Source organism: Bufo bufo, chromosome 1, assembly GCF_905171765.1.
Source record: "Bufo bufo chromosome 1, aBufBuf1.1, whole genome shotgun sequence".
In the NCBI taxonomy this organism is placed as follows: domain Eukaryota; kingdom Metazoa; phylum Chordata; class Amphibia; order Anura; family Bufonidae; genus Bufo; species Bufo bufo.
Window position 1 is genome coordinate 82549706 of NC_053389.1, and position 20413 is coordinate 82570118.

A 20413-nucleotide genomic window follows, 5' to 3' on the forward strand; every position below is an offset into this window, starting at 1 on the left:
CTTACACCTACTGGTCTACACAGCATCAGGGAGATTGCCGAGAGCCCCCACTGAAAGCCAGTCCATGGGTCCTCTGAAATGAATGATCCCAGATCATGTTAGTGTGCTAGCTCTGTGATAAGCAATGCATATACACATTGACTTCAAAATGTAGAAGCACGAACATTGTATAGGATGAATGGAGGGATTTGAAAATCACCTTCATGATCATTTAAGTTATGGTCCTTGGAAGCATCTATGTCCCGTATCTAATAGACTTCCAGCAGCCTTTACTTTAATTGTTGGCAGATTATAATCTACTGAAAAAAGGTCAGTGTAAAGCGAGTTACTACTGGAGACCTGGAATTTGATACTCTCTATTCTATTGCATTCCTAAAACAAAGAAGTAAAGCAAAGGTTTCATTGGGGTATCTGTACTTACTGACCTGTGAATAAAGGACCACCAGCCCTGTAGTTTATAATTTTGGTTAAAATCACAGAAATAAGGTGGTAATGCACTTAGTAAAGTAGATGCAAGCATTATATATAGACAAAGTCCTCACTCTGATTTTGATAAAATCTGAGACACTTAGCCAATATATTTTGATCAAAACACATCTGTGCCCACCTACCAAGCGCCAAGGTGGTCTCAGGTCAGGCGGGTCCTACACTAAACCTACCTAAGCCATTGGGCTTCTATGTTCAGGAGCGCAGACGCCGCACATATGGAGCAGCACACCTGCGCTCCTGAACATAGAAGCCCAAAGGCTTAGGTAGGTTTAGCGTAGGACCCGCCTGACCTGAGACCACGGTATGTGTTTTGATCAAAATATATTGGATAAGTGTCTCAGATTTTATCAAATCAGAGTAAGGACTTTGTCCATATATAATGCTTGCATCTACTTTATTAAGTGCATTATTACCTTATTTCTATGATTTTCTTCAATAATGTGGCCAGGTACATAAGCACATTTATATATCATACCGTGCAGGATGTTTTTACCTTATCAATTTTTTTAAAATAATTTTTGGTAAGCCTGTCTAGATTTCCCCACAAAATCGCTTCTTCAGTTTTTCTTACTTGTAATGGTTAAACAGGCTCTTGCAGACCCCAGTGTTCAACTATGCAGTTCCCTACCCATGACCTTGATGTACCAGTGTCTGACCTTAACAGCTTGTGGTTTCATCAGGAGCCACCAGGTTTCTATACAGTATCACATCAGCATCTTAAAATAGCTTATAATCAGTGACCAGGACAAGTCCACTCAAATAATCCATGGAAAAGCGGCGAATGTGTCAGCAGTCATTTACCTACATTCCTGTGGTAGTTAGGGCATATTAATGTGCATAACACAATCACTGTGAGTGGCCAAATATAGTATGACTGTGGTCCCAGAATAGTCCTTAAAACTCCCCTCAAACCCCATTTTAATTGGGCCCCAAATAATGTTGTACCTAAAGTAAAATAAATAAATAAATGCTATCACCTGTTGCTTCGTTGTGCATGATTTCCAGTCCCCAGTGTGTAAACCTCTGGATGGGGTCTAGAGAGCTGCTAGGGCAAGTCACTGGTCTCAGAAGTGTCTCCAAGCGGGATGTGACCCAGCAGTGACATGGTCTGATTTTTAAAATAATTTATTTGCAAATTATGGTGGAAGATAAGTATTTGGTCAATAACAAAAGTTCATCTCAATACTTTTGTTATATACCGTTTGTTGGCAATGACAGAGGTCAAACGTTTTCTGTAAGTTTACACGCTGTTGCTGGTATTTTGGCCTATTCCTCCATGCAGATCTCCTCATGGGCAGTGATGTTTTGGGGCTGTCGCTGGGCAACACGGACTTTCAACTCCCTTCAAAGGTTTTCTATGGGGTTGAAATCTGGAGACTGGCTACGCCACTCCAGGATCTTGAAATGCTTCTTATGAAGCCACTCCTTCATTGCCCGGGCGGTGTGTTTGGGATCATTGTCATGCTGAAAGACCCAGCCACGTTTCATCTTCAATGCCCTTGCTGTTGGAAGAAGGTTTTTACTCAAAATCTCACAATACATGGCCCCATTCATTCTTTCCTTTACACGGATCAGTCGTCCTGGTCCCTTTGCAGAAAAACAGCCCCAAAGCATGATGTTTCCACCCCATGCTTCACAGTAGGTTTGGTGTTCTTTGGATGCAACTCAGTATTCTTGAGTTTTTACCAAAAAGTTCTACTTTGGCTTCATCTGACCATATGACATTCTCCCAATCCTCTTCTGGATCATCCAAATACAAACTTCAGACGGGCCCGGACATGTACTGGCTTAAGCAGGGGGACACGTCTGGCACTGCAGGATTTGAGTCCCTGGCGGCGTAGTGTGTTACTGATGGTAGCCTTTGTTACTTTGGTCCCAGCTCTCTGCAGGTCATTCACTAGGTCCCCCCGTGTGGTTCTGGGATTTTTGCTCACCGTTCTTGTGATTTATTTTGACCACACGGGGCGAGATCTTGCGTGGAGCCCCAGATCGAGGGAGTTTCAGTGGTCTTGTATGTCTTCCATTTTCTAATAATTGCTCCCACAGTTGATTTCTTCACACCAAGCTGCTTGCCTATTGCAGATTCAGTCTTCCCAGCCTGGTGCAGGTCTACAATTTTGTTTCTGGTGTCCTTCGACAGCTCTTTGGTCTTGGCCATAGTGGAGTTTGCAGTGTGACTGTTTGAGGTTGTGGACAGGTGTCTTTTATACTGATAACAAGTTCAAACAGGTGCAATTAATACAAGTAACGAGTGGAGGACAGAGGAGCCTCTTAAAGAAGAAGTTACAGGTCTGTGAGAGCCAGAAATCTTGCTTGTTTGTAGGTGACAAGATACTTATTTTACCGAGGAATTTACCAATTCATTCATTAGAAATCCTACAATGTGATTTCCTGTATTCTTTCCCCCCATTCTGTCTCTCTCATAGTTGAAGTCATAGTTGAAGTGTACCTATGATGAAAATTACAGACCTGTCATCTTTTTAAGTGGGAGAACTTGCACAATTGGTGGCTGACTAAATACTTTTTTGCCCCACTGTATACAGATTTTCCTTCTGATATAAACCTATACGTTGCAAAAGATTAAATCTGCAGTGAAAATCTGCAACTTAAATTGATGATCTGCAGATTTAAAAGCCCCATCGCACGTCTACGGCAGATCTTTTCTGTAGGGTATGGATGAGATTTCCTAAAATGTTATCAAATATGCTGTGGATTTTTACCCTAAAAAATCCAGACTGAAAATCTGCTTCGTATCTTCCCAGTTTTGCTTGTCTTTAGCACCACATTTATCAAATGTCACCTTTTTTTGTTTTTTAAATTTGACTCTTTAAACTTTACAATTTTGTCTAGAAATGCCACTCCAGTTTCTCTAAGCCACCCCTTTACTGGAGTGATAGTGTTTTTGTTATAAAGAGCCCGGTTCATTAAATCTGGAGTGAAACTAAATAACATAGCTAACCACATCCACTTTCCCACCCACTTTTCAAAAGTAGCAGAGATTGCGTAAAATGGGTTTTCTAAGCTAGACGGCCCCTCTAAAGGGGTATTCAGGTAATTTCAAGTCATCCCCTATCCACATCTCTATTGGGATGCTGGTAAATAGCTGAGCACTGCGTTCAGCTATTACAGGCATTTCCATAGAGATGACTGGGGTGGCAGTGCATATGCTGGACTTGTGACTGGGTTCATTTTCAGAGGTCCTATGGATTACAGGACCTATGTTCTCATGATCGGTGCCAGTGGTAGAACCCTTACAGATCTAATATTGTCTTTCTTGTGGATAGGGGATAACTTGAAATTACTGGACTATCCCTTTAACGTCTATCTGTTGATACCTTGGAGCATGCAATATTCGTCATTCTGTCTCGGACATGTTTCTCTCCTGCTTCGCTGATCATTATTACTATTGAACATAGGAATGAGAAGGGAAAAATCTCTTTAGGCATTATTTATATTCCATGCTGATTCTTTTTCTCCTGCATACCCAGTTATCGCCCTGATGGTCATTTCAGGGAAGAAAATAGTACTATCGGTATATACAACCACAATAAATATTGTCACATTTATGGTAAACGGATGAAAGACATTCCTTTAAAATCGCTACCTCCGGCGTGAATAATGCCAGGTCTGCCCTAATTATCGCCACTCGCAGAAATTGAAGTGGGCTTTCAGCATTCATCTACTTCTATATGTAACTTTGGCTTTTACGGTAGCCCCCCCACCCCCTCCTCCATTTGTAATCCCCACCACATATTTTCCCATGACAATGCCATTGGTTAGGGATTAGCAATTGGGCAGATTTGACCTTTCACCTCTAGTCCACAAAAGCGACATGATTATGGAACGAGAGTACGTTTTCTCCATACTTTGCCATAGTAATACTTTAGATTAACCCCTTCTGCGTCCATGTTGTGGCCAGCATCTAGACTGTCGTTTTTATATATTGCTACAAAGTATTTGACTCCGGTTAACTTTTCCCTTTTTGAAGAAGGCTGTCATTGTTTGAGGATTCTTGTGTGACTGTAATTTATTGTGCAGGGAATGTCTTGCTACCTATGGGCTGCCCTCCTTTTGTCTGATCACATGTCATTCAATCTGTTCACGTTTCTCCAGAATGGTCGGAGAATAGCACGATACATAAAATAACAGAACTATTGATCTTCCCATAGCAACACTCTTTTTCACACTGAGTTCCCGAATAGTCCCTTTTAAAGCTTTAGGATTGATTCTAAGCTTTGTCCAGTCTCGGGGTCATCTCGTGCTCTGACCTAAAGCCCTGCTTCTTTGTATATAGAGGGTCTGATCAGCATGCAGACACAAAGCTCCCCCCTCCCTTCGTCTTTATCCCACACTTATTTTTCTTCAGGAAACAAGGGAGATGAGAGGGAACAGAAGGGGATATTCCCTTTTCCCTCCTTTTTTAAAGCTCTCGGGGGAAATCTTATTTACTATCCTCGTCTACAACTGTATTTGGCCAGAGCAGCTCGGAAATACATCGGCCTTATTGAGAACGGATGGCATTGGGGGGGTGTTTTCGGTTTGGTTTGGATAGCTTATTTGTGACTATTTTTTATTTTACCTTGGTTTTTCTCTTATCAAGGTCGTTATAAAACTAAAGTACCCAGAGAATAAAAGGATATGATTAATGAATTGTGAGGGGAACAAAACCTTCCTCATGTGTCCTTGAATTAGAACTAGGCAACCAGACACAGAGGTAGTCATATGGGGCAGAGCTCTTCTCTGAATAGCACTTTTAAATAGCGAATGTCCTCTAAATGTTCGCGTGATGTCGGCTGAACCCCCCCCACGTTCGGCAGTATCGGCCATCATGCCCATGGAGGGTGTGCTGACTCTCCCCCATCAGATGATGATGGGGGAAGGAAAGATGAAGCACGTTCTCAGAAGAGCTAAGCTGCCACCACCAGAGTTGGCAGCGGCTTACCTCCTCTCTTCCCAGACCGATGTGTTTGGGGGTGGGGGTCTTCAGGAGTGATAGCTGTTGACCGATATCAAAGGCTACTTTCACACCAGTGTTTTTGCTGGATCCGTCATGGATCGGCAAAAAACGCTTCCGTTCTGATAATACAACCATCTGCATCCGTCATGAACACCATTGAAAGTCAATGGCGGATAAATCGGTTTTCTATTGTTTCAGAGAAAACGGATCCGTCCCCATTGACTTACATTGTGTGTCAGGACGGATCTGTCTTGCTCCGCACCGCACCACACCACGGACAGAGAAACTCTGCTTGCAGCGTTATTCTGCCGGCGATGGGGATGCAACCAAACGGAATGGAATGCATTCTGGTGCACTCAGTTTCGTTCAGTTCAGTTTTGTCCCCATTGACAATGAATGGGGATAAAACTGATGCGTTTTCCCCCGCTATTGAGATCCTATGATGGATCTCAATAGCGGAAAGGGAAAGCACAAGTGTGAAAGTAGCCTAAGGTGTGTGAACAGCTTAATCCGCTTTTGAGTCAAGTGCTAAAACTTTCTCTAATATTGGTCATGAATATTTGCCCACAGTATAATGCACAGTCTTCAGAACACTCATTGGGGGAACACACGGAAGTGTAGTGGCTCAGTCGCTGCTCCAATAACTGCAGCAGAGCCTCAGAGCTTGCTCTACTCGGAGCAGAGGCACAGGCACAAGTTTGGCAGGGCAAGCTGATATGTCAGACCCTGTCCATCAAAAGACCGGTAGAACATCCTCAGCTTTGGGGACTCCCCATCGCAGGTGCAGAAGTCGATTTGCTCATCTCTATTCAGAACCAATAATTTTTAGTACTTTTTGAAGTAACTATTGTTAAATCATTTAGAATGGTAGCTAGAACAGTCAAAGGGACTGTCCTGGATTTTGATATTGGTGGCCTACCCCCTCTGTGAAGACTCTTGACTAGCAGATCGGGTTGTGTTGGGACTACAAAGCTCCATCCGTTGTGTACAGGACAGAGCTGATAACTGCAGCATTGCTCCTATTGAAGTGAAAGGGAGCAATGGTGCATTAACCAGCTCTGTCCACTACACACGATGGAAGGAGCTATGGTTTTGGCTCTGACACTACTGCAGAACAGCTGATTGACAGGATTGTGGGGTGTTAGACCCCTCCAATCAGATATCCATGGCCTATTCTGAGCACAGGCCGTCAGTATTGAAGGACTGGAAACCCCCTTTAAGTTTACAGAAAGGATGATGATTGTCATATGCTGCTATTCAGTCTGCGAGTTGCCATCTCCGGGTCTGCTCTGTATGGAGTTGGTTGTTTGTAGAACTTTGTAGTCCATGGGCATAATGTATACCAAGTGTTTCCACAGACTCCCTGCATGGACGCGACTAAGGCTCTCATCACACTTCATCTTTTGCGTCTGTTTAAGCACCCAGCATAAAACGGAATGGCCTCTGTTACCCATGGGCACCCAAAAAACTGTACTGGGCACCTCCGCGTGAAATATCACTGTCTGCTGGGCCATTTAATGAAGTTAAAAAGAAGAAACTAAACCAGATACACCTGAATGAAGGCCAAAAGAACATGGTCATTGTGAGGAGGGCCTATGCGTCCGGTTAAGCCAGTACTCAAGAAATTTTCAGAATGACGAAATTTCTATAAAGTGCGTTAAATATATATTCTTGCCACTTGCATGGTCTTATGTACATACAATACGTTGTCAATTGTAATGGATGTGTACAAAAAGAGAGGGAACCTGCTCATCTCTGCACTGACCAGGAACAATTGTTTCCTTGTTTACTTGGTGCAGCATCTGAAAACCATTGGCAATTTCCTGGCTCGCTGAGTGACAAGAGACGTCATTCCCCCTGGACAGACTGGCACAACTGGAGTCAGAACCAATTAGGGGTGTGAGTCCAGGTGGCGTGTGTTATTTAGCTCCGTCTACATGGCAGCTGTTTCCTTGCATCTAAAGAAACCTTTCAGGCGAAATTTTATGTAATGCACCTTTTAATGGTTCATTCTCATTAAAGGACAAATTTTTTAATACATTTAATAGTATATTAAGATAAGCAGGGTGAATGGTGGTCAGAAGTATCAGCTCGTCTGTCTGTTTTCTGCCTCGTATGTCTTATACAACTGGACTTTAGAGATGTTGCATTGAGTAACATGGTGGTTTATTGGGGATTATACACTATACCCCTGGTCTAGGTGGACTCCATGATAAGCTTGGCCCCTTTTAACCCTCCAGAAGTTATGAAGGTTAAATATGTTTGTTACAGTAGGATAGCAGCCTCTCTGGTGTCAAAGGCTTTAACGTCACTCTGTCACTGGCTTCATTCAGCCATCCATGGAGCCAGCCCTAGCATGATTGTTAGTGACGGCCCCTCTCTTTGGAACCCATTGGGGATGCAGACAATGGACAGAGGAAAAAGAATGAACCTTGGCTTGTCCCTGTTTGAAAGGACTAGGGACAGTGAGGTCAGGGTGAAGGGGGTGTGACAAATATGGCCTCTCATTCAGAAGGGACATGTCTTTGTGCTCACGCTGGCCAGATGGCCTCAGGAATAAATTAAATCCAGTCTAGCACAGGGATGCCGCCTGAGAATGTGTTATTGCCTTAATTTAGGGTCTGAAGAGGCTACTCCTTTCCAACCAGTCTTATTATTATCATCATATTCCCAACTTAGTCACATATTTAGAACTAGTTCCATAGTATAGGCTTGGTTACCACAGATATTTCGTAAGAATTCGCTTTTTCTTTCTTCCAAGCAGAATTTGTATGCCAATCAGTATACATTCTTTTTGTCTAAAAGATGGGAACTAGATATATGAAATATCATAGAACATATTAAATAACATTCTAACACATCCAGACCTAGTACAAGATGCATTTAGAAGTGTGCCTGTTCTCAAGACTTATGACCGTTCATGCGCTTCCATATTCAGTATGGCCTCGTGGTTAGGATCTACCAGAACTTGTTGTGCTGTAGGTGTTCATGAAATAGCATTCTCCGTTTCCTGAGTGCTCTGAGGTTGGGTTTCCACATTCAGATTTTTTTGATGCCGTATTTGGACACTTATAAAGGAAACATTGAGTCTTCTACTCTTTTTGAAGTCTTTCTTGGCTTCAGAAAACCTAAATGTAAAAACCCAACTAAAGTCACACTAGGTGGATTTATTAAATTACTCACACTGAGGCTTCAGTCATGGAAACCTTCACCTTAGATGGGATGTGGAAATATGAAGCTCTCCACAGTACAACCAAACAACTTTATTCAGATGCACTAAATTGATGGCTTAAGCACATGTATTTATAGGTAAAGCTACCTGTCAAGCAGAGGTCGGGACCAAAATGACTATGGACTAATGTAAGAAGCTACAGAAATTGTGGGAAAGTCACAAGGATTCTTCAGGAGCTTTGGAACTTTCTTTTAGTAGCATCATCCTGGGTGGTAGGTGACCCAATGGCTGAAGAATTCTCATTAACCTTAAAAGTGTTGTCCAGCTTTGGAGACCCTAACAGTGTTCTGTACCTGTTGGAAAAACTCATGCTACCACTCGGTCCTGGCTCCTTTCTGCAGTCTTCTGGTCCCCATACTGTAAACCTCTGGGTGCACGGGCTCACATACCCCACTGCAGCCAATGAGTGGCTTCAACAGTGTCTGGTCTCCAAGCAGCATGCTTGGTCATGTACCACTTGGGGACACTTCACTGCTGAGGCCTCTCCATCTGAATGTTTATAGGACAAGGACTGAAATAACACTGAGGGGAGTCGGGTAAGGCTACTTTCACACTGGCGTTTTGGTTTCCGTTGTGTTTCGGAGCTCTCACAAGCGGTCCAAAACGGATCAGTTTTGCCCTAATGCATTCTGAATGGAACAGGATCCGTTCAGAATGCATCAGCTTGCCTCCGTTCCGGTTCTGGAGGCGGACACCAAAACGCTGTTTGCATGCGGTTGTATTATCTGAACGGAAGCGTTTGTGCAGATCCATGACGGATCCGCACCAAACGCGAGTGTGAAAGAAGCCTTACTGGAACGAAGCAGCAGGGAACAGACGAGGATGGTTTTTTCACCAGGTACAACGCACTGCAGTTTTACTGTTAAGTCCACAAAGCTGCACAACCCTTTTAATGTGTTAGATTCTAATGAGAGTAATTAGCCTTTGCATGCAAATGTATTTCGTTTGTTTTTCCCCCCATAACAATCATTCAGGCTCATATTTGACTAAACATATCTGCATGTGCAGGACTGATCCTTAGTGCTTAACTTTTCAGTCCAGTCAAGCTGTCCTTGTGCAGAGAAGAGTACATCAAGGAACCTTTTCTCAACAAAGCTGGCCATGGTCTGGTGTCCTGTTGAAATCCACCTAATGATATAATTCCTTAATATTTGCATGAAATAATTAGGATCCTATATGGATTCTCTAAGGCCAATTTCACATGAGCGTATTAAGTGCAGTGCGGGAAGCGTGCTCCTTGTGACAGCAGAATTTCCTTTCTGTAACATGAAATCATCGCATTATAATAATTTAGAATGCTTTGTGTTCCTGCTCTGCCTTAGCAAACCCAAATTGTACTTGCATAATACCATCAGTAGAATTCAGTACAGCTGTGGTCAGGCACAAACGCACAGCATTATAATGCCATGAGTTTGTGTCACAGGAGAGGCTTTTGGCACGGGAAATAGTTTTTTGTATGCAAGAGGGCAGACATCTTGCCTGAGGTGCTGTTAACAGCATTTAGAGATTCGCATCCATAGGAACCTGTATACTGTAGATGTTCATTGACTTCTATGAGTTTGAAAACAGATCTTACTTAGATTCTCTAAGTGATGCATAGACTAACTCCCTAAAAGAACTATTAAAATTTGCACAACGTGGTAGAAGTGCTCTATAAGAAGAGTGTGACCAAACATTCAAACTGTGACGGACCAGAACAGGTCCTCACATCACTATAATAAAAGTAAGGGTAATGCTGCCTTCAGAAACAAGACCCTGCCTCACTTAGCATCTTATATTCTAGATCTTGGTTTCTGATCTCTCTACTTCTCCCTATGAACCACAGCCGATGAGCTCTTCGTACATTTCATGTACGTTACCCATAGATTAGTGCTATGCTCTCTGTAAAATGCTGGCCCTAAGGATGACTAAATTCTGATGACATTCATTGCACTTGCCCCGCATAGTCATGTAGTCCTAACCGAAGTGCCACCATTTAAATGTCTTCTGTCCCGGCTTTTAAAGCTATAGCATTCCAGGGTTTGACAAATATGCCATGTAACTTGACAGGACATCCAAAATCTCAACAGTTTTAGATGGAAACCTAGACATGAAACCCTGCCGTTCATTTAGATGGCCACTCCGTTCTTTATGGAAGATCTACAGTTAAGGTTTTCTTTGTATAAGACGCTGGAAGGACTTGCAGTAATTGCTCTTCAACAAATGCCTTGAGCACATCAGCTGCATATATATATATATATATATATTTTTTTTTTTTTTTTCTTGCCCCGTAAACACAGCCAGAAAGGGAGGGGAGGATATGGGGTGAAAGGAATAGTAAAAGAAAAGGTACTCTGCAGAAGTCACGCTGCCCCCCCCCCCCTTAACACTTCCACCCGTCCCCTCTCCCTTCCTCAGTATGAATCTGCTGTATCTCATTCCAAACACTAATTCCAGTTTAATTGCCACTGGCCCCGAAGCCTCTTCAATAGGAGCTAACAAATGGTTTGCAGCCCGCAAAGCTCCGTCAGGCTGCATTTTAAACGAGGCTCCTTCCGTCCGACTCGCATGCCAATGAGCTAGCAGAGAAGCGCCATGTTTACTAATTACCCACTCTGACTTCACGCCACAGACTGCTAGCTGGCTGGACCGTCTCAACTATATCGCTTTGGTGCGACAAAAGAAATTGTAGCCATGAATAAACTGAAGGACTTTTCCTCCATAACCCTTGAGATACCTACTAAAGCTGAATTATGCCACAGAGCGGATTGCGTTTCTGCCTCAAAGTATGAAATATTTAGATTATCTGCCGAGATATCTCTTGTAGAGCTGTATACTTCATTACTTCATCCTCCTTACAGCCCGTATATGTTTGTTATTCTGTCATGGATCCCATAGGTTGGTATTGATATGGAGCTGTACGATAAAGGTTCAATGTGTCAATCAAGATGGATGTGTCAATCAAGATGGATGGATACCATAATTGCCAACAGTCCTAAATTTGCAGGGACTGTCTGAAAATATAACTCTGGCAGTTTTGGATCAAAAAAGGGCTTAAGTAAACGCCACCTATAAATGGGTAGTCCCACGTGGTTTGGGGGCTTTCCTGAGGCGGGACATCACGAATATAACCACTGCAAAGTTGGTAGGTATGGACACTGCGCAAGAGGTTGCTACCTTACTATAACATAATCCTTACACCTAGACTGTCACTGAGTGTGCGGATTACAAATCCAAAGTCAGAATTGTTGTAACACGTCACAAAATTTTGCTATGCAGAAGTATGCCTAAATTAATTAAGCACTTGGAAAGCATTGAATAATTTTGAACCGAATGAGTTTTACTCTAACCATTACCTGATCTACATCAAAGTTTGTGTAGTAAACAGTGTATGAAAATGTAATGGAATAACAAAATTACAAATAGTCTCGTTTTTCAGTTTAAAGGGCTTACTTGAGCAAGGCCCAGTACTGTTAAAAGTGCTTCAGGCATCTGCTTTTGTGTTTGCGAACGGTCATATTTTCCCATTGCAAAAACCAGCAGTAGTCCCCCATCATGTTGGGATTCCAGCGGCCTTGATACCTGTTCTCCATTGTAGAAATATGTTTATGGAACCGCTCTCCATGTTCGTCACTTATGTGTCCCAAATTTGGTGGAAAAAAAGTCAAGATGGGAATGTAAGAAATGCATTTTCAATGACATTCGGCAGCCAAGTTGTTCATATGCTGTAAGCATGTTGTCTACTAATTCAGCATAGTTTGCAGCTCATCTGTTCCCAAAGAAGTTCTGCACTACTAGCACAAATGCATCCCCAGCTGCAAGTTCCAGAGGGTTGAGTTTTGTTCTGAATGTGACCTCATACATTAGTTTGTTGATTTCGGGGTCAATACAAATTACGGCCTTTATTTTAGCATCGGTTTTCAGTGTGCTAAACTTCTCCTTCAAATACTGGAAACCATTTCCATCACGATCAAGTGCAATTACAAAATTTTAATGTTTAATGTGAAGTGGTGGAAGATAAACTTGAAGTGGATCGACCAGTGATTTGTGTTGTACATTGTACTGACCAACTGTGTGCTCGACTCTGAGAGGCCACAGTCTCATTTTGTAATGATTGTTGTCATTACGACTGTTCCATAGGCACAAGAAACACATGCTTTGTGTACCCTAACTGTAAGCCAAGCAGCAGTGCTACCACTTTCAGGTCAGCACAAATTTTCCATTTATGTTCTGAGTATTTGATCATTTTCTAAATTAACTCTATAGAAGAATGGGTCTCTTTCATTCCAACTGCATGAGCCAATGGAACAGATGGTTTTTCGTTACCATTGTGCAACAAGACAGATTTCAAACTTGTTTTGCTAGAGTCTATGAATAGCCTCCATTCATCGGGAACATGTGTACCATCTAACTCCATCATAAGACCATTTACATCCGTACAGAAACAGAAATCGCTTTCCATTGCATAGTATGCAGCTAACTTGGTGTGTCGATGAAGAAAGTGTGAAGTTGTGGTGCCTCGTTGTAGCAAATTCCATTCCTGAAGTCTGGAAGCTAGAAGTTCTGACTCTTCTTTACCAGATCATCTAAGGGTTCTTTCAAACTAGCGTTTTTCTTTTCCGGCACTGAGTTCCGTCAAAAGGGCTCAATGCCAGAAAAGAACTGATCAGTTATATCCCCATGCATTCTGAATGGGGAGATGCATCAGGATGTCTTCAGTTCAGTCTTTTTGACTGATCAGGCAAAAGATAAAACCACAGCATGCTACGGTTTTATCTCCGGCCCAAAAAAACTGAAGACTTGCCTGAATCTTTTGCCATAGGAATGTATTAGTGCTGGATCCGGTATTCAAAATACCAGAAGGCCGGTTCCGTCCTTCCGGTCTGCTCATGCGCAGACCAAAAAAAGGTGAAAAAAATAAATGTTTTGCCGGATGACACAGGAAAGACTGATCCGGCATTTCAATGCATTTTTCTGACTGATCAGGCATTTTTAAGACTGATCAGGATCCTGATCAGTCTTACAAATGCCATCAGTTGGTATAAGTTTTGCCGTATCCGGCAGGCAGTTCCGGTGACGGAACTGCTTGCCGAATCACTCTGCCGCAAGTGTGAAAGTAGCCTAAATCTGATTGGCTCAGCAAGTGCGGCTGAGCCTCCAGTTGTTCTGGATCAGGAAATACATTGTGACAATCAACATCTTCTTCATAAGGATCAGAACCGTCTGTTTCAATTGCCGTTCCTGTTGTGGGAGGGGCAGGCACTGGATTCTCTACATTGTGTGGTATTAGTTTAAGAGCAGACTCAGTCAGGATAGACAATTTGTGACTTGTTTCTCTTTGAATATCCGGCGATTTTAGTCATGCAAAAGTAACAGTCTGGTGATTTTTCTGCTTTAGCCAAACCATAGGCACTGCAAAAGCCATTCCTTTTCCTTTTACCATTCAACCACTGCGTTAGCCCAGAGTAACACACAGTGCAACAAACATGAGATGCCCAGCTTTTATCTTGATATCCAATTTTACAGTCAAAGTAATACTTGTAAGCAGGACGCACTCGCTTTGTCAGATTCTTGCGCTGATCATAAGTAGTGTATTTGCCACATATGTAGCAGAAATTGTCTGGATCGTTAACACATTTGCGTTTATCTATCTTAAGTTTCAAAACTGATAGCACTATAACAGATCACTTTATCAAAATCTGTCCAGCTTGCCCTATGTACTTACTGCTGACATCAGCCTGAGTGCGTCCGAATAGGTCTGGACATGTCCATTAGAATTTCTCCAATATAATGCATTAATATTATAACCGAATAGGCTTTGCATATATAACTTCAAATCTAGACGTGTCCGGCAAATTCCGAGTTCATATTTGGAATCGGCGCGCTCATTTTAGTATAAATCACATGTTTTTCTCTCAGTAGCAAAATCATTGTGCGGTGTAATCGGAAAACCTAAAGGTCTAACCCAAGCTTGTTTTTGGAGCCAAAACAATGGAGTGGATTAAAAAAACAGCTAAGGTAGCATCTGTCCTTAATACTTGCACTCGTTTTGGCTTCAAAAAGACTGCATCAGGGAACCTGACCATGGCAACCCAAGTGGTGTGGGCATCTTTTGAAGTTGGGTGGCCAGATATAGCCCTCAACCTTGGACATACAGGGTCAGGGTTAAAAAAATAAAGGAAACACGACCATTATTGCCCATAGCAACCCATCATAGTGTTACTTTTTATCCTTCAAAAGCCGGAAATGAAATGAAAGCTGTACTGTGATTGGTTGCTATGGGCAACAAATTCATAAATTATGAAAGTGAAACTAAAAAAAACACTGTGCCAAGTGTAAAATCTTTACTGGAGTCAAAACAAAGCAAAGTATCAAAGACGCTAAATCTTGGGGGAGGCCACAGCTTCCAAGAGGCGGTCGGTCCATTTTGTTCCTAGCAGCTGCCATTTCTTTTTAACCAGATATAAATGTGTATACTTAGAGCCCCTAAGAACAAAATGCGTTCGTTTCTTCGTATTCTCCATTGACTTTGTCTTTGGAGCTTTTTAGATTCTAATTAAAAAGGTAAAAAAAGGCTTATTTCCTGCTAAATGAATGGTATACATTACTCTCCCCTCGGTATTCCGTTCTTGCGGCTGTGTGGCCCATTGTTCCCAGTACAGTATAGGCCTCTTGCTCAGACACTATTTTGGTTACCGTGGAAATGAATAGCACGCCGATTCGAGGCCTCTCTTTCCATCCTGTATAAAATGTCTTTAAAAGCTGCTTAATTTGTAATCTTCTTCTAAGAGAGAAAAAGCCATTAAGACGTCAGCTCCCTGAATAAGCCTTGTGCCTGTGTGTGTTTATTTTAATTTATTGAATACAAATTTTCGTAGCTTTTTTTTTTAGGGAAGAAAAAAAAAATCTAGAGAGGGTGGAAAAACACCCGCTGAATAGCAAATTCTACAAAGAGACAATTCTAGGTAATTTCACCATGAATAGTACAGGATGAACATTAATTGTCAACATACACCCCTTGCGATAATGATATTTTTATCTCTTAAATCGTTTGCGAGCAGCAATTAATTGCATCAAATAATAGTATACCTTTAGCATAACAGGGCAATTATGTTTTTCTAGATGGAGAACAGTGTAAGCACAAAAAAGTGGTTTTTGAAGGCGGGTATTTTTTGTCTTAATGGATTTTATGTTTGTGCTTTTTCAAAAAAAAAATTGTGTTTTTTGTATTTGTATACTAATGACTTTCTGCATATTTATATATAAAACAGGGTTTTCCCTCAATACCCTTTAGAGGTTTCCTTTTATATGAGCAATAATTACATGTCCATTATGCTCTACCTCAAAAATGTAGCCCTTCACAGTGACACAGCCTGATATATACAGATCGTTTCTCAGTCATGTAAAGAAAATGTGTCACCAAAAATGATCTGCCAGATAAAGGCAGATGGTGACGCGTCTCCTTTTTTCTAATCTTTTTATTTTCTGATTGTAGGTTTATTTATTTTCTTTCCTGAACGTGATTATGGGGGCGGCCATCTTGCCTGAGCTGTTCTTATCAGCATTTACAGAGCGTTAAGAAATTTTGCTTTTTGGCAGCCCCATGGGCCATAGACCCAATGGTCAGGAGGGGACCTCATTGACTTCTATGGGAGTGTTTTCTAGGCATGATCTGTGCCTTGGCAGAGGTCATTGTACAAGGAAAGAACAGATAAGCTATGACTATCATCTACTGTGAATGGGTGGATCCTGTGTTATCTATACAGAGGTGTTATCTGCCATTCTAATTCTGGCTGTAATATCTGTGTATAGATACGCAGGTAACTGCACTAAAGTGATCTGTACAGACCAAGAAGTGGCCTGTGCGTGAACTGCAGGGTTTTATGGTTTTTGTTTAAATTTAGATACTGAAAAGGTCATTTTCTGGTGACACATTCCCTTTAAGTTTCTCTTTGAGGTAAAATCCCCTTGGAAGGTTTTAGCTGTCCTTATGAGGAACCTGGTGTGGACCAAACAACTTTTTAGTGGTTAGGAGTAAGGTCTACTGCAAGAAAATCTACCCTAACACTATTCTTCATTGACTGCCAATAAAGCACGGGTTTCTGGTTTGAATTGGTGCTTTTAATACGCTCCTGCTTATATTTTGGAGATCTGTGGATACAACATACCCAATACTTTCCCAGAAGATTCTGCCAAACTTTTAACTGATGCATTTACATCTCTGCTCTTTCTGAGTTCCATTGTACACAGGGGACATCTAATCAGTGACTGACAACTATCTATGTGTACACAGAGATTGGAATTAGTAAAATTGATCTCTGAAAGAGCACAGATTTAAATACATAATTGACACGTTTTGCTGAATCTTTTCCAAGAAAACTATATATCAGTCTGCTCAGCTCATCCCGCTCTATAACCAGCTGCTGGCATTTTGCACTGCATTTTGTGGTGACAAGTTATCTTTTTAGATTGGGTTCATACATTATTCCGTTCTTGTAACATTATTTTATTTATATTTTTTTTGTTCTCTTTATTTTCATGTAATGGAATACTAACCAACTTTGAAGTTGGTAAATTCTGGGCATCTAAAACCCATGCCTGGGAACAGGCCAACTCCACCCAGAAATGCCCACTTTTGGGGCGGGGTTAACATTGGCCCCTTTCCATTTTCGGCCAGGACAGTCCCATCAAATTTGGGACAGTTGGCAACTATGTAATGTTTTTCTTTATAATCAGAATTTCAAATAAATAATGGTCAGCTCAGTGGCTAGCACTGGTGCCTTGCAGTGCTGATGTCCTAGGTTCAAATCAGCCCAAGGACAACATCTGCATGGAGCTTGTATGTTCCTTCTGAATTTGCATAGGTTTCCTCCCACACTCCAAAGAGATACTCATGGGAAACTTGGATTGTGAGCCCCACTGGGGATAGCAAATGGTGAAAATGTCTGTAAAACCCTGCGGAATAAGTCAGTGCTATATAAGGGAGTAAAATAAATACATGAAGAAGAATTGAAGATCTAAAATATGGCACAAAAAGAAAGGCCTATACTCTCTTTTTTTAATCTATATATGTGCTGCTGGCACACATGCCAACCATATCCATAGAGCTTCATTAAACCAATGGAGGCCAAAATTGTGTATTTTTGTCCTCCACCGAGCCGGTATACCGGGATAGCACATTACACTGTGCTATTCCATATGATTACAGTGAAAAAAAAACATATACCACGAGGAATACGTTTTTACAATGGGACCATATGGGCAATATATCCCACCGTATACCTTTTTACAGTTGGAAATGTCACAGGCCTCCACTGGACATGTAGATCGGGTGGTTTATCCAGCATTTACAGTACATCAAACATAGGTCATTATCATGATGTGAACAGGGCCTAAGTATTTCTAATATATTATAAATAATATATAAATGTATATGTGTGTGTGTGAAGTTTTTGGGCTGCTTATTTATTAAGTAAATTTAGCTCTAGTCCTGGTGCCCGAGGGGGCCCCTGGTCCAAAATTATAAATGGCATGTGGTAGGTGGATGCATTGTTGCAGTATGGGATAGGAGCATCAAATTACTCTTTGGTGTTGACCCTAATAAATTATTTTGTGGTCTGGCGTATCAATTCATGTCTATAGAGCAAGATAATATATCCAGACTTATGTCAAATTCTTGAGTCATCACCTAGTACTGTATGAACACCATCGTAGTACATACTGCAAGTGTCTACCACTGTTCTTAAATGAATATGTCGATGACCTTCTTAGCAGTGCATAGGTTGGACACCAGGCTTCTATAGGAAGACACAAAGCTGGCTGCAGCATGCTCGCTGCTCCTGCTGTGTCTTCAGAATTGAACTTTGTAAGTGGTGTAGAACCTGTAAGTGACATCCTGTCATCTGTATTTCTTCCAGGCTCTGATATGGCGGTATTCTGTCTCCTCTGTGGGAAACGTTTTCAGACTCAGACTGCTCTCCAGCAGCACATGGAGGTCCACGCAGGAGTGAGAAGTTACATCTGCAGTGAGTGCAACCGGACTTTTCCTAGCCATACCACACTAAAACGCCACCTTCGCTCTCACACAGGTAAGGAAACATATACTGAACAGTGCTGTCCATGGTACTGTAATATTACTGCTTCAGATTGTGGAATATCAATTTACGCATATATATCTATTGCACAGAAGTTAGGTCATTGAAGAAAAGGACCACCAGTTATTGATTAAAATGATTCCATAATGACATTTTATTATCTGAATTGCTGAATCGCCACCAGAGTAACCTTATGATAAAGTAGCCATCTAGGGTGGTGACATTCTCCACATCTTTCTTACTATATTGCGATTAGTCTGTAAAACCGCCAGCTACCACATACCACAAACTCTGACACATGGTAAAGCCATCAAGATGACTGTAGTGGAGAAAAAGAAATGGGGATTCGGCTTTTTGCTTGACACTCAATATGACAATAATAAGCATTGGATGCAAACTAAAGCGGTTCAACCTAGACTGCATGTCGGCCGCTTAGTGAACCCAAGCAAATAGTCTGAGGGGACAGAAGCCTAGGCGAAAGTGACCAGCTGTAAATTACCAGGGATACTATACAATGATCACCAGTAACATTAAAACCTCCCACCTGATATTGTGTAGATTTGTAGATTCCCCCCTCCCCAATGGTCAAAACAGATCTGACCTTTTAAGGCAAGACCTCTAGAGGTGCCCTTTTGGTATCGGGCACCAAGATGTTGGCAATAGATCCTTTAAATCTGTCAGATTGTGAGATGGGGCCTAGATCAAGCGAACTTCCCAAAGATGCTTGATCTGGTGAATTTGGAGGCCAAGTCAGCACCTTGTCATGTTATGATTCCACTCCTGAATAATATGTGCAGTGTGGTGGGGCACATTATCCTGCTGAAAGAAGCCAGTGCCATTAGGGAATGCTATTGCTATGAAGAGGTGTACTTGTTCTCCAACAATATTTAGGTAGGCGATACAAGTCAAAGTAACATCCTCACTAATATCGGGACTCATAGTTTCCAAGCAGGGCATAGTCCAGAACATCACATTGCCACTGCCAGCTTGAGTTCTTCCCTTGGTTCATCCTGGTGCCATCTCTTCCCCAGAAAAGGAACACACATGTATCTAGTCGTCAACATGATGAAAACGTGATCCTTGCTACTGTGACTACCTTTTTTCATTGATCCTTGGTCCAGTTTATATGCAGATGTGCCCATTGTGTAGACTCTTTTTTGGTGGTGGACAAGGGCCAGAATTGGCACTTTGACTGCTTTGCAGCTACATGGCCCCATAAAGCAAGCTGTGATGTATTGTTCATTCTGTTACCTTTCTATCTTAGCCAACAGTAACTTTTGAAACTGGCTGACCTGTTGCATGTGCTCTTGGCAGCTGAAGGCATCTGTGTTGGTCCCATGTTAACACAGCTTCTGTAGAATAAGAGCAGATGGTCTAAGCTTTGGCCCACATGCAAATTAGTGCCTTGGGTGTTCATGACTCTGGCTTATGTTCACCAGTTGTCCTTCATTGGACTACTTTTGGTGGGTACTAACCAATTCATACCAAGATCACCCACAAGTTCTGCCATGTTGGAGATGCTCTTATCCAGTCACCCAGCCATCACAATTTGGCCTTTGTCATAGTTGCTCAGATCCTTGTTCTTGCCCATATTTCATGCTTACATGTCGACCTTAAAATCCAGCTGTTCACTTTCTGCTTAAGGTATCCCACCCCTTGACA

The 20413-nt window shown here is 41.9% G+C and overlaps 1 protein-coding gene across 1 annotated transcript in view; it reads left to right on the top strand.

Annotated features, from left to right (window-relative positions):
• The window catches only part of ZBTB16 (zinc finger and BTB domain containing 16), a 121575-nt gene that overhangs the window by 93914 nt on the left and 7248 nt on the right, over nt 1-20413 (top strand). Inside the window, exon 5 of the mRNA XM_040426796.1 lies at nt 18575-18745. Coding sequence (XP_040282730.1) covers nt 18575-18745 — 171 coding nt within the window. The remainder of the gene's footprint in view (nt 1-18574; nt 18746-20413) is intronic.